Raw genomic sequence first — 14,938 nt, 5'->3', positions numbered from 1 at the left:
CTGTACTTGATCCCAACTAAGATATAATTACCCCTTATTGGGGCAGAACAGCCCTATTGGGTTTATTTAATGGTTAAATGATTCCCTTTTCTCTGTAATAATGAAACCGTACCTGTACTTGATCCCAACTAAGATATAATTACCCCTTATTGGGGCAGAACAGCCCTATTGGGTTTATTTAATGGTTAAATGATTCCCCTTTCTCTGTAATAATAAAACAGTACCTGTACTTGATCCCAACTAAGATATAATTACCCCTTATTGGGGCAGAACAGCCCTATTGGGTTTATTTCATGGTTAAATGATTCCCTTTTCTCTGTAATAATAAAACAGTACCTGTACTTGATCCCAACTAAGATATAATTACCCCTTATTGGGGCAGAACAGTCCTATTGGGTTTATTTAATGGTTAAATGATTTTTTATTAGACTTAAGGCATGGAGATCCAATTTGCCAAAAAAAAAATCCCTTATCCAGCAAACCCCAGGTCCTGAGCATTCTGGCTGCCAGGTCCCATTCCTGTATATGTGTATATATATATATATATATATATATACACAAACACATATACTGTGTGTATATATATATATATATATTAGGATCGAAACGCGTTGATGCGATGAGCTAATAAACAAACAAACTTTTGTTTTACTTTTATATGCTGTGAGTGCTTTCTACACATCCACTATATATATATATATATATATATATATATATATATATATATATATATATATATATATATTGTATATACACACAATAAATAGGATTATAATATGTAGCAGTATAGTCGATTAGCAGTTCTAATTGTTTCTGATTATTCATTAGCATCATTTCTGTGATTACATAATTACCCCTATATACACTAATGAGTCATCGACCTTGGATTCTTATATTTCATACAATTATTACTATAATACTATTATACTGTGCTACAAGACCATTCTGTGCAGTTCTACTCTGGGAGTCAGAATAGACCCTGGCACTCACAGAGGCCCAAACAGCCCCCCACCAGTCCACTTGGGCATTTTCCAGACCCCACAGATTGCCAGTCCGGGCCTGATTCTGCGGTTCTGTACATTGAGCCCAAGTTACACAGCTCTCTGTTACTGGTTATATTTTCTATATTGTATTTGTGACAAGCAGATGATTCATTGTAGCCAAGTCCCCAGCCGTTTGCTCTTGGTACGGCACATTTATTTGGGAGCCACTGAAGTAACACAAGGGCAAAGGAGTTCCCAGGGGGGGGGGGGGGTTCAGTTGTGTTCTGATTGGATATTGGCCTGCCCCCTATGCACTAATAGCAGCTTGCAGCCTATTGCTTTTGAGCCTTGGGTTGGGGCTTTCTGCACTATGGTGTGTGAATGACAGGACAAGGGTGGGCAGTAATTGATCTGTTGTAGAACCATAAAGCAAGAAATCATGCATACAGCTACTAAACCTTCATCCCCAGCTCTTTCCTCTGCTGAAAGGCATTTCCACTTTTGGTCCTAACAGACTATAGATATGAGCATAGTTAGAGTCTGGTATTGGGAAGACATAGGCAACATAAAGGAACAAAAGGGCCAAGAAAGTCTTAATTAAGTTCAATACCTTGCCCCCAGGTCCAACTTCAGTTTCAGAAAGTAGCCAAGCTCTAATGCCAAATGGTCTGTGAAGTTGACTATAAGCTCTTTGGAGGCAGTACCCTGCCTGGGAAGTCATCTCTCTATCTCCTGAACCTTCCTGTTCTATCTGTCAGTCCTGGAACCCCAGCTAATATAATGCCATCCATTTACATAAAGGGACACTGACATGATATTTATGGGGTACTGTTTATTTCTAAATGACACTGTTACACAGCAAATAATTCCCTCTGCCATTTAACCTTTTATTCTTGAACCAACAAATGTATTTGTAGCTGTAATATTGGTGTGTAGGCGCCATCTCAGTGCCTTGTGCCTGAGTCTGAGCTTTCAGCCAGCGCTACTCATTAGAACTGCTTTCAGCTAACCTATTGTTTCTCCTACTCCCATGTAACTGGAGGAGTCCCAAGCCGGACTTGGATTTCTTACTATTGAGTGCTATTCTGATACCTACTGGGAGCTGGTATTTTGCTCCCTTCCCATTGTTCTGCTGATCGGCTGTTGGGGGTGAGTGGGGGGGATATCACTCCAACTTGCAGCGCAGCAGTAAAGTGTGCCTGAGTCTGAGCTTTCAGAAGGAGCCAGCGCTACACATTAGAACTGCTTTCAGCTAACCTATTGTTTCTCCTACTCCCATGTAACTGGAGGAGTCCCAAGCCAGACTTGGATTTCTTACTATTGAGTGCTATTCTGATACCTACTGGGAGCTGCTATCTTGTTTCCATCCTTTCTCACTGTTATTTCAGACATGTGCATTAATCAAACAGAAAGCTTAATTTGATATTAACACATCCAATAACAGATATCTCAAACTCTGATCTCTATAATTCCCTTTACTCCTCAACAGACCGTTAATATAGACTTATTTGTTAGCCTTTTTTCTGGACAACACCCCCCTGGGCCAGAGTGAGGGTAACTAACTTGGGCAAATATTGCTACTTTGTAATTATTTTTTTTCTTATCTACAGATTTCCAGTGGGTACAAGGAGATGTGTGTGAAGTTCAGCTGATGGTGTACAATCCCATGCCTTTTGAACTGAGAGTTGAGACAATGGTAAGTTACTGTACATACCTGTATAGAGCGTCTCTTGCTGATGGAATCAACTGACTAGGCAGCCATGTTTCCTTTTCTCTGGCGAACTGAAAGAATGGAGCCGATTGGACTGTTAATGTATTTCACCTTGAACAGAGAGCCCCCAGAATCCCTGGGCAATCAGCATGCTTTGGAGATCTTCATGCTTTTGGTTGAATAAAAAGTTCAGTTGCCTGTTTAAAGGGGTTCTATCACAAAAATCAAAATGTAATCTAAGCTTTTTCTCATGGAAATATCTAACTACATAAATAACCTGTCTTTCTTTATTCTCTCTTCATGCAGAAGTCGGGGTCAGATTCTGATTGACAGGTAGGTCTAGTACAGCTTTTAGTGGGGGCTGCAGACGTGTTAGAGCTAACTCAACTGACTCCAGCACAAACAAAATAACTGACTTCGGCATAAATCCGACATGTAGAGAGACAGGATTTCTGCCAAAGCCGGATATTTTAAAAGAGTGAGCTGTAATACCTCTTCTAAGCCAAAGGTGCAGCCACCCCCAAAGGGTGTATTAGACCTGTCAATAAAAACCTGACTCCACCTGCTGCATGAAGAGAGAATGGCGAGAGACGGGCAATGAGACTGAAGAGTCCTAGGAATATCCAATATAAATAAATCTAAAGCAGCTGGACTTGTTAAGTAATCATTGAAGACGTTTCACTACTCATCCGAGCAGCTTCTTCAGTTCAACTGACTGGTATGGGAAGTCTACAGCATATAAACTCTTCCACTAATCCAATCACAATGGCACTTTGTAACTCTTCAGAAAGGTGACACCTGAAACTCACAGAGGTGTGAATGCTGTGGAGTTACCAGTCAGTTGAACTGAAGAAGCTGCTCGGATGAGTAGTGAAACGTCTTCAATGATTACTTAAAGGAACAGTAACACCAAAAAATGAAAGTGTATAAAAGTAACTAAAATATAATGTGCTGCTGCCCTGCACTGGTAAAAGTTGTGTGTTTACTTCAGAAAGTCTACTATAATTTATATAAATAAGATGCTGTGTAGCCATGGAGGCAGCCATTCAAAGGAGAAAAGGCACAGGCACATAGCAGATAACAGATAAAACACTATTGTATTCTACAGAACTTATCTGTTATCTGCTATGTAACCTGTGCCTTTTCTCCTTTTTTCCAGCTTGAATGGCTGCCCCCGTGGCTACACAGCAGCTTATTATATAAATTATAGTAGTGTTACTGTAGCAAACACACCAGTTTTACCAGTGCAGGGCAACAGTGTATTATATTTTTATTAATTTAAAGCTCTTTCATTTTTTGGTGTTACTGTTCCTTTAACAAGTCCAGTTGCTTTAGATTTATTTATATTGGATATACTATGACCTGGATGAAAATCTTTATAGTCAGCCCTAGGAATGATCAAATTACAATGATATAGAAGCCATTGGAGCAAGGACTGCATCAATGAGCCAAAGTGGTCCCCGATCCGACGGGAAAATCAAACTTGCCTGATCAATACTTGGCCAGTTTTCACCCAGGGGAGGCCTGTAAGGGAGCCCCATACATGGGCAGATGCCAAATTGGTCTAAAGGACTTAAATCTGCCATTGTTTGGCCGCCTTTAGCATTTGTTATCATTTCTGCATCATAAAATAATCTGTGTTTATATTAAGTCGGGATGTGCATTTTGGGAGCTGTGTACTAGATACCAGGTATAAGGTTTCATTGTACTGGATTATAGTGCTGTGTGTGCTTATGAATGTGGATTCACCCTTAGAGCACCCTGTGTTTGTCCATAAAACTTATAATAACATTAGAGCAATGTCCTATAAACCCAATCATCTCCAAGGAAGGCTGCTTAATAGCCGGCAGTCATGCACTCCAGCCACTGTGGAGGGTTTCAGCACACTGACGTCCATTACAAAGCCTGGAGTAAATGTAATTTCTTGCCAGGATGGATATGACCGCCTCTCCCTCAATGCAGGAAATGAGACTGGATAGAATCGAGGGTCAGCGTGACCGAAATGAGCAGATAGTGGTGGGTCACCGGCTCTGACAATGTCACCAAGACCTTTTACTCACCTGTTAAAAGGTTCATCGGCTTCTTTACTGCATTGATTTCCTGAGGGCAGATCTGTTGTCTGTACCACTGTTCAGTTTAATTGGTTGCTAACAGAGGTACCATTGTATGGCCAGCAGCAACCAAGCTTGTTAGCCAGACAATGGATAAAGCCACTGTATTTCAGCAGTTGGGTTTAGAATTGATTAGTTATCTGAAAGGGTGTCAGGCACTCACAGTGCAATGAGGTTCTCACCTTGCCTTATTGTAGAAACGGCACTGCTTACAGGTAGAGTTACAGAGAGTTTGTAATTAAAGCTTAGGCTGTGATGGCTGCTTAAAGGGTCTGGGGAGGCAGTTTGTAACTTGAGCAGTGGGAGCTATTAGAACACCATGATGGAGGCTTATAGGGGCAGGGCAGGCAGTTTGTAACTCAAGCAGTGGGAGGTACTTGGACACTGTGATGGCAGCTTATTGGGGCAGGGCAGGCAGTCTGTAACTCAAGCAGTGGGAGGTACTTGGACACTGTGATGGCAGCTTGTAGGGGCAGGGCAGGCAGTCTGTAACTCAAGCAGTGGGAGATACTTGGACACCCAGATTGCAGCTTATAGGGGCAGGGCAGGCGGTCTGTAACTCAAGCAGTGGGAGATACTTGGACACTGTGATGGCAGCTTATAAGGGTAGGGCAGGCAGTCTTTAACTCAAGCAGTGGGATGTACTTGGACACCTTGATGGCAGCTTATAGGGGCAGGGCAGGCAGTCTGTAACTCAGGCAGTGGGAGATACTTGGACACTGTGATGGCAGCTTATAGGGGCAGGGCAGGCAGTCTGTAACTCAAGCAGTGGGAGGTACTTGGATACCTTGATGGTAGCTTATAGGGGCAGGCAGTTGTAACTCAAGCAGTGGGAGATACTTGGACACTGTGTTGGCAGCTTATATGGGCAGGGCATGGCAGGCAGTCTGTAACTCAAGCAGTGGGAGATACTTGGACACTGCAATGGCAGCTTATAGGGGCAGGGCAGGCAGTCTGTAACTCAAGCAGTGGGAGATACTTGGACACTGTAATGGCAGCTTATAGGGCCAGGGCAGGCAGTCTGTAACTCAAGCAGTGGGAGATACTTGGATACGGCAAATTATAGGGGCAGGGCAGGCAATCTGTAACTCAAGCACTGGGAGATACTTGGACACCGTGATGGCAGCTTATAGGGGCAGGGCAGGCAGTCTGTAACTCAAGCACTGGGAGATACTTGGATACGGCAAATTATAGGGGCAGGGCAGGCAATCTGTAACTCAAGCACTGGGAGATACTTGGACACCGTGATGGCAGCTTATAGGGGCAGGGCAGGCAGTCTGTAACTCAAGCAGTGGGAGGTACTTGGACACCGTGATGGCAGCTTAAAGGGGCAGGGCAGATGGTCTGTAACTCAAGCAGTGGGTGGTACATGGACACCGTGATGGCAGCTTCAAGGGACTGGACAAAGGAGTCAGTGACTTAAGCTGGTTTAGAACACTGGTTACAGTTTATGATGGGTGGGGCAAGGAGGGATTTTCTTTTTGTGTTATAGGGTTTTTGTCATGTAAATAATGGTATCAGGATCTTTGCCTTCTTTGGACTTCTTTTTGTGTTTTGTTTTTGGTATGCACATTTCTATGATATGTATGTAGGGCCCTTCTTCCTATCATCCTGCCAGTCTGCTCCCTCTTAATAGCGGCCGGACATTTTCCATTTGTTAGTAAGTTGGTGGCTCCTGCGGAAATGTTGGCTGCTCAGAGGATCTGTGTAATGGCTCTTTATTCATGTATAACCCATAACAATGTGCTATTCAGAGCCAGCTTGTCTGCAGTGGGCTCAAGTTCCCAGAACTTAAATGGATATACGACCAATTATTAGAGCGTTTCCAGTGATTTGACATTCCTGGGAGGTACTCCGTTCATGTATTATTCTATTTCTAACATCATTTTCCTCTCTGCCACTTGGACTCTGTTCAGTTAGAACCTTATGGAATAAACGAAAAGGGCAATAGTGCACAGAGCATTTTCCAGCTTAGAGGACGGACCTGCAACCAGAAAAAAAAATTCTGTCTACAGTTGTAGGGTTATTGTTGCCTTTTATTTGTATTTCTATATAGTCCACTGCTATTTGTTTTCTATTCTACCATCAAGATTTCTGCCTGTTACTGCCTGAGAGATGCGGAACATAAATAATTCAAATACCATGAACAATGAAGACCAACTGTAAGTTGCACTAGAATACTGCTGTCTGTCATAGACTTAAGGTGCCCATACACGAGCCGATTCTAGCTGCCAATATCAGTCCCTTAGACTGATTCGGCAGCTAACCGGCCTGTGTATGGGCACTACCGACGGGCCTGCCCGACCGATATCTGGCCTGAAATCGGGCAGGTTAAAAAACAAGCCGATGCTGTCCCCGAACCGACTTTGCCTATACCCGTCGTTTTAATTCGATCGTTTGGCCCCAGGGCCAAATTACCAAATTAGCCTGGATTCTCTCGATATCGCCCACCGTAGGTGGGGATATCCGGAGAAGATCCGCTCGCTTGGCGACATCGCCGAGCGAGCGGATCTGAAGGTGTATGGCCAGCTTTAAGCCAGTTGAGGAAGGGTTCTGAAGTATCAGTGAGGATTTTCTGAAAAGGCTTTAGACAGAAAGGGACAATAGAGAGCATAAAGCTAGATGAGGCTGATGGGACAATCCCTTGGTTTTTTGGAACCTAAGGAGTGTCAGTGGTATCTTAAGTGCCCACTTCAGAGCTCTAGCTATGGCTGCCATTTTGCACAGTGTCTTAGTCTGAGTGAAAAGGTATGAATGTTCTCAGCGAAGTAATATAAGGAGATATGTTGGAGGCTGCAGAAAATTATCCTGGAACAAGCCATTTTGTTTTCCTGGTGTCCCAACTACAGAAGAACGACTCTGCTGCTCTACCAACCCAACCATCCTGCCTACATTGGGAAGATTGGGAGGGACGAAGAAAGTGCTTATCTTGTTGGAGAAAATATGTAAAAAGGTGATCTCCAAAAGCGGTTTTTGCATAATGAACAAAAATTCGTCTGTTTTTGATTCTTGGCCAGGGGGGCAAAGCTCCAAAAGTACAATATGTAGGCAATTTCACTTCCACCATAGTTAGTAAATGTCCCCAGTAAGAGAAGAATATAAATCAAATGTGGTTGTTCCTTGAGATGAAGAACGCTCCTGCTCTTTGCATTTCCTATAGGAATTAAAATCTGTCACTTTTGGAAGCCACTTGTTCTTCACAGTCAGACGAATAGGAAGGTCATTGGCAGAGTGGCCACTTCTCTCGATTTTGTGCCACCAAAGCCAATATTGTCTGCAAAAGAGTCTGTTTTGCCAGAACTGAAAGAGGCACAGATGGTAAAATAATGAGCCAACCATGACTAAAGTGACTTCCATCTGCAGCAAAGATGGTGCTAGTGGAACGGAGCGACTGGATGGGGCTCACTGTAACCTTTTCCCCTGTCTATACGGGTGCTTATGTTAATAGCTGCATTAAATATACTCACCAAAAAATAATTGTATTTGTGTCTGGAACGTTTAGTAATGTTTAAAAACCATGATTCATCCTGCAAAAAATGGATCTGTTTTTGATCTCGTACAGATTGGTCAGTTGCGGTTACTCATAGCCTTCTCCAGCCTCACTTTATGGCTGAAATTCCCTGGCACTGTCTTCTAGCACAGAATTACTGGTATTGGTGGGAGATATTTGGGAAAACTGCTTTATCTCTGCATGGTACCCCCACCGAATGGGTTCCAAGTAACCTTTGGGGGCATCACTAGTAATAGAACTATAAATGTATGATCCCACTGTAACTGTCATTATGTCCCCTATGGTGGCTTAATCATTGGGGCATTCTCTAGGGCCAATTTACTGGTGACCACCGGCAGCACTATGGTGCATTATCATTCCCCCTCCCCGGCCATCTTTCCTCTTCCCCATGTATCTGTCTCTCTGGGAGGTGTAGATTCAGGTAGCTAGTAGCTGAGCATAGTTAGCATGGATTATATATAGGAATAACTGGATTGCTTCCCACTGTGATTGGCCTCAAGTATTTGCAGATTGTTGGGGACCACTGGGTTGATGGTCTACTTGCAATACTCTATTGTTCAGTCAATAGGTAGGGATTCCCATTGGCCGGTTACTGCTGACTCTGATGGGCTTCTGTTATCCTGATTTATTGTCACTTATATTCCCTTATTCAGTACTGAGTATTGAGTCAATGGAGCGGCCATGTTAAGCTGTATATATATATTTAGTTCCTGCTCACATTCTGCTCTTGAAACTGACAGGGGGTGGTCTGGCAACCTGATTTGAAGGGGACTTATCGATCAATATTCATGCATATGTTTTCCAACATATGAGGGAATTAAACATCCACGAATGGAGCAATAATTCATTCCCTTGAATCACTGCCAATGGCTTCACTCCTAGCTAGCAAGGAGACTGGAACATTTACATGATATTCTGTCTGTAAGCTGCCCTACAGGCACCGCCATATTTGTTCTACTTCTTATTGCCCGTTAATACAGGGCCGCTGGTACCTATGGATCATGCTGTAGTGCAGGGAAGGAGCCAGGAATAATGATGTATGTGTCTGTCTCTCGCTATTCTCTGCACTAGTGCTTCTGACACTTGGAGAAATGGACTATTCCATTAAGCATCATTTTCATGATCGGCGTGACAAAACACCGGGCATTTTATTTATGAGTCGTTAATTATTATTTTATATTGCAAGAAAACAAAACTATTCCACGTGCAAATTATACAGACCCCAGTCCGGACCCCCATTATATAGGCACTCACATATATGTATATATACATCCCATTCAGATTCATTTATTCCATTTATGGCATTAATGAGCAAGAGATTAGAGAAGGATATTATGTATATACTGTTCTATGGGGATAGTTTGTAAAAATATGAACAATATAATGATACCATAGACAGACGCACTCTTTATTACATTTATCATCATTATTTTAAATATACTACTTTACTCTAAAAGTCACACCATTGAAGGTCTAGTACGTGTCTCCCAAGGGTTTCTATTACTTTATTGCAAAGAGCCTGCACTAATCGGTCAGTATTCCCATGCAGTTTAAGTTATGAATGACCAACAGCTAAAATAAACGTATGTGCCTCAGTAGAAGGGGAAAGGAGTAGGATGATGAAGTTAAAGGCAGAAGGAAATCTGAATTCTCAGATTTGTTTGGAGGAGAAGGTAAATGAGAAGCAGTGGAAGTGGTGTTTGGGCTGTTAGATCTCAGGGAAGGGAGTAGGGGAAAAGAGAATGGTGTATGGGGCGGGGGGAAGGTAAAAGAGTGTGGCACGTGTGTAAGAAAGGTTCTATGGAGAGATTGGCACGGGGGTAAGAAATGTTCTGTGGAGAGAGTGGCACGTGGGTAAGAAAGGTTCTATGAAGGGGTGTCAGTATCTACTGCCTCTCACTGTGTAATGTAGTTGGGGTGTCACTGTCTACTGCCTCTCACTGTGTAATGTAGTTGGGGTGTCAGTATCTTCTTCCTCTCACTGTGTAATGTAGTTGGGGTGCCACTTACTATTTCCTCTCACTTTATAATATAGTTGGGGTGTCAGTATCTACTGCCTCTCACTGTATAATGTAGTTGGGGTGTCAGTATCTACCGCCTCTCACTGTGTAATGTAGTTGGGGTGTCTGTATCTTCTTCCTCTCATTGTATAATGTAGTTGGGGTGTCCGTATCTACTTCCTCTCACTGTATAATGTAGTTGGGGTTTCCATATCTACTTCCTCTCAATGTATAATGTAGTTGGGGTGTCACTGCCTACTGCCCCTTACTGTGTAATGTAATTGGGGTGTCAGTATCTACTGCCTCTCACTGTATAATGTAGTTGGGGTGTCAATATCTACCGCCTTTCACTGTGTAATGTAATTGGGGTGTCAGTATCTACTGCCTCTCACTGTATAATGTAGTTGGGGTGTCAATATCTACCGCCTTTCACTGTGTAATGTAGTTGGGGTGTCAGTATCTACTGACTCTCACTGTATATTGTAGTTGGGGTGTCAGTATCTACCGCCTCTCACTGTGTAATGTAGTTGGGGTGTCAGTATCTTGTGGTATAACGAGCTTGGGTTGTTAAAGTCCCCTGTCTCTCAGACTGTATATAATGTGCTTATGGTGACACTGCTCACTGTCTCTGACTCTCACTCCATACTGAATGCTTGGGGTGCCAGAGCTTGTGTCTCTCACTGTATAATGTAAGTATGTAACAAATCTATATTTTTTCCTTAGAAAATGAAGCTGAATATAACTTTAAATCAGAGCCATAATTAGCATTTTCAGGTTTGAGAGAAATAAAAGAATTGAAGTGCAATGAGTTTGTCTACATTTGAGTTAGAGTCTAAGCCTTTCCCACATGGAACATACTGAATAAAAGGGGAAATATTTTTGGTGCTATTTACTGTAATGCTAAAAATATATAATTGGACGCTGCGAGTAATTGCCATTGCAGGGGTGACTCTCCTGGCAGTACAAATGCACATTTCAAAGCCTCAGAAAGGGAAATGCTTTTCAAATCAGCCCTTTCATGGCGATGCCTTCTCTCCTTCCCTCGCTGCCTCCCCTGTACATGAATAGTGAAACACATATACAAAATTCATGCCCCTGAAAACTAGATGTTTCCCTTCAGAATGTTCAAAGCGACGTGGCAGCCGTTAGGCCCGTATAAAAAATACATAGGGAGAGATCAGATACGTTGTGGAAAAGGCAGGGCCCTATAGGGTGCTTTTAAAGGGCAATTCTGGGCCTTGATGAAGCGATATAAAGCCGTTCTGTGTCTGATCTCAGATGGAGAACATACGTGGCGCAGATGAATGGCTATAGGTGATTGGTGGATGACTTTGGGAGAGGCTTGCTTGCTCTAATAGCAACAGAACTATAAGATTTATTTGCTGCATTGTAACAGTTTTCCTAATTCTTCGGATATGCAGTGTTTTTGAATTTTTTTACAATTAAAGACTCACACGGTCTGTCATTGCAATATACTGTGAGAATGTTACTTTAACCTGGGACCTGGTGGGACTGAAGGGCCCATTCTGCTAATTTACCAGTCATACCAGACATTGAGATATAGCTGACTGGCAAACACATGGGCAGGACTGGGGGTTGGACAAGGACACTCTGCAGCTTCCGGAGGAAGGGAGTCTGTGACTCAAGCAGTGGGAGGGACTAGGGCACTGGCAGCTTACGGAGGAAGGGAGTCTGTGACTCAAGCAGTGGGAGGGACAAGGGCACTGGCAGCTTACGGAGGAAGGGAGTCTGTGACTCAAGCAGTGGGAGGGACAAGGGCACTCTGCAGCTTACGGAGGAAGGGAGTCTGTGACTCAAGCAGTGGGAGGGACTAGGGCACTGGCAGCTTACGGAGGAAGGGAGTCTGTGACTCAAGCAGTGGGAGGGACAAGGGCACTGGCAGCTTACGGAGGAAGGGAGTCTGTGACTCAAGCAGTGGGAGGGACAAGGGCACTCTGCAGCTTACGGAGGAAGGGAGTCTGTGACTCAAGCAGTGGGAGGGACAAGGGCACTGGCAGCTTACGGAGGAAGGGAGTCTGTGACTCAAGCAGTGGGAGGGACAAGGGCACTCTGCAGCTTACGGAGGAAGGGAGTCTGTGACTCAAGCCGTGGGAGGGACAAGGGCACTCTGCAGCTTACGGAGGAAGGGAGTCTGTGACTCAAGCAGTGGGAGGGACAAGGGCACTGGCAGTTTACGGAGGAAGGGAGTCTGTGACTCAAGCAGTGGGAGGGACTAGGGCACTGGCAGCTTACGGAGGAAGGGAGTCTGTGACTCAAGCAGTGGCAGGGACTAGGGCACTGGCAGCTTACGGAGGAAGGGAGTCTGTGACTCAAGCAGTGGGAGGGACAAGGGCACTGGCAGTTTACGGAGGAAGGGAGTCTGGGACTCAAGCAGTGGGAGGGACAAGGGCACTCTGCAGCTTACGGAGGAAGGGAGTCTGTGACTCAAGCAGTGGGAGGGACAAGGGCACTGGCAGTTTACGGAGGAAGGGAGTCTGTGACTCAAGCAGTGGGAGGGACTAGGGCACTGGCAGCTTACGGAGGAAGGGAGTCTGTGACTCAAGCAGTGGGAGGGGCTAGAGCTTTTGGGTTGGGTAGGGAGTCATTTACAGTCAAAACCAGCTCAGTATTACCCCATGGCAATGGAAAGATCCAGACAGACACCTTCCTTCCATGCAGATCCCTGGCTTCCCATCTCATTATATGTATAAATAACTCTCCGTATTTTCCTTTCAGGGTCTCCTGACAAGCGGCGTTGAGTTTGAATACCTTCCGGCGGCTCTTTCCCTTCCCGCCGAGTCCGGCCTGTATCCTGTGACGTTAGTTGGCGTTCCCAGAACCACTGGGCAGATCACAGTCAATGGTAAATCAGCCCCGTATATTCAGCAACATAGGCTACTTAATGGAAAAAACTTCCATTACTGTGTGCCCAGAACATCCCTTCTATACAGTGATTGGTGTACCCCCTGCTGTAAAATATAAGGATATTATAAGTCACCAAGCAGTTCTATGACCATATAAAAACGGAACTTTGTGTTGTCTTCTAATATCCTTATATTTTACAACAGGTGGTACATTATTTATTATGATACCCAGTTGCAGTAAGTCATATGGCACAAATTACTGAACACCAATTATAACTCATGGTATCACTAAGCAACCGTTTGTAAAGATTTAATTTACAGAATATTTACTGCTCTTGTGTATTATATAGTGAATAAAGTACCCCCTATTGTAACATATAGGGATATTATAAGCCCCCGAGGAGTTCCTTATAATATATAGTGAATAAAGTACCCCCTATTGTAACATATAGGGATATTATAAGCCCCCGAGGAGTTCCTTATAATATATAGTGAATAAAGTGCCCCCTATTGTAACATATAGGGATATTATAAGCCCCCGAGGAGTTCCTTATAATATATAGTGAATAAAGTGCCCCCTATTGTAACATATAGGGATATTATAAGCCCCCGAGGAGTTCCTTATAATATATAGTGAATAAAGTACCCCCTATTGTAACATATAGGGATATTATAAGCCCCCGAGGAGTTCCTTATAATATATAGTGAATAAAGTACCCCCTATTGTAACATATAGGGATATTATAAGCCCCCGAGGAGTTCCTTATAATATATAGTGAATAAAGTACCCCCTATTGTAAAATATAGGGACATTATAAGTCACAGAGGAGTTCCTTATAATATATAGTGAATAAAGTACCCCCTATTGTAAAATATAGGGATATTATAAGTCCCCGAGGAGTTCCTTATAATATATAGTGAATAAAGTGCCCCCTATTGTAACATATAGGGATATTATAAGTCCCAGAGGAGTTCCTTATAATATATAGTTAATAAAGTGCCCCCTATTGTAACATATAGGGATATTATAAGCCCCCGAGGAGTTCCTTATAATATATAGTGAATAAAGTGCCCCCTATTGTAACATATAGGGATATTATAAGTCACAGAGGAGTTCCTTATAATATATAGTGAATAAAGTGCCCCCTATTGTAACATATAGGGATATTATAAGCCCCCGAGGAGTTCCTTATAATATAGAGTGAATAAAGTGACCCCTATTGTAACATATAGGGATATTATAAGCCCCCGAGGAGTTCCTTATAATATATAGTGAATAAAGTGCCCCCTATTGTAACATATAGGGATATTATAAGTCCCCGAGGAGTTCCTTATAATATATAGTGAATAAAGTGCCCCCTATTGTAACATATAGGGATATTAAAGTCCCCGAGGAGTTCCTTATAATATATAGTGAATAAAGTGCCCCCTATTGTAACATATAGGGATATTATAAGCCCCCGAGGAGTTCCTTATAATATATAGTGAATAAAGTGCCCCCTATTGTAACATATAGGGATATTATAAGTCCCCGAGGAGTTCCTTATAATATATAGTGAATAAAGTGCCCCCTATTGTAACATATAGGGATATTAAAGTCCCCGAGGAGTTCCTTATAATATATAGTGAATAAAGTGCCCCCTATTGTAACATATAGGGATATTATAAGTCACAGAGGAGTTCCTTATAATATATAGTGAATAAAGTGCCCCCTATTGTAACATATAGGGATATTATGTCACAGAGGAGTTCCATGAC

The 14,938-nt window shown here is 43.0% G+C and overlaps 1 protein-coding gene across 2 annotated transcripts in view; it reads left to right on the top strand.

The window, feature by feature from the left end:
- Nucleotides 1–14,938, top strand: part of trappc9 (trafficking protein particle complex 9) — a 287,181-nt gene that overhangs the window by 38,567 nt on the left and 233,676 nt on the right. For both annotated transcript variants that reach the window (NM_001142140.1, XM_012964380.3), the window contains 2 exon segments: nt 2,594–2,679; nt 13,053–13,179. In NM_001142140.1, the coding sequence (NP_001135612.1) occupies nt 2,594–2,679; nt 13,053–13,179 (213 nt within the window).

This window comes from Xenopus tropicalis, chromosome 6 (assembly GCF_000004195.4).
Source record: "Xenopus tropicalis strain Nigerian chromosome 6, UCB_Xtro_10.0, whole genome shotgun sequence".
NCBI lineage: Eukaryota > Metazoa > Chordata > Amphibia > Anura > Pipidae > Xenopus > Xenopus tropicalis.
This window is presented reverse-complemented; position numbering and strand designations above follow the sequence as displayed.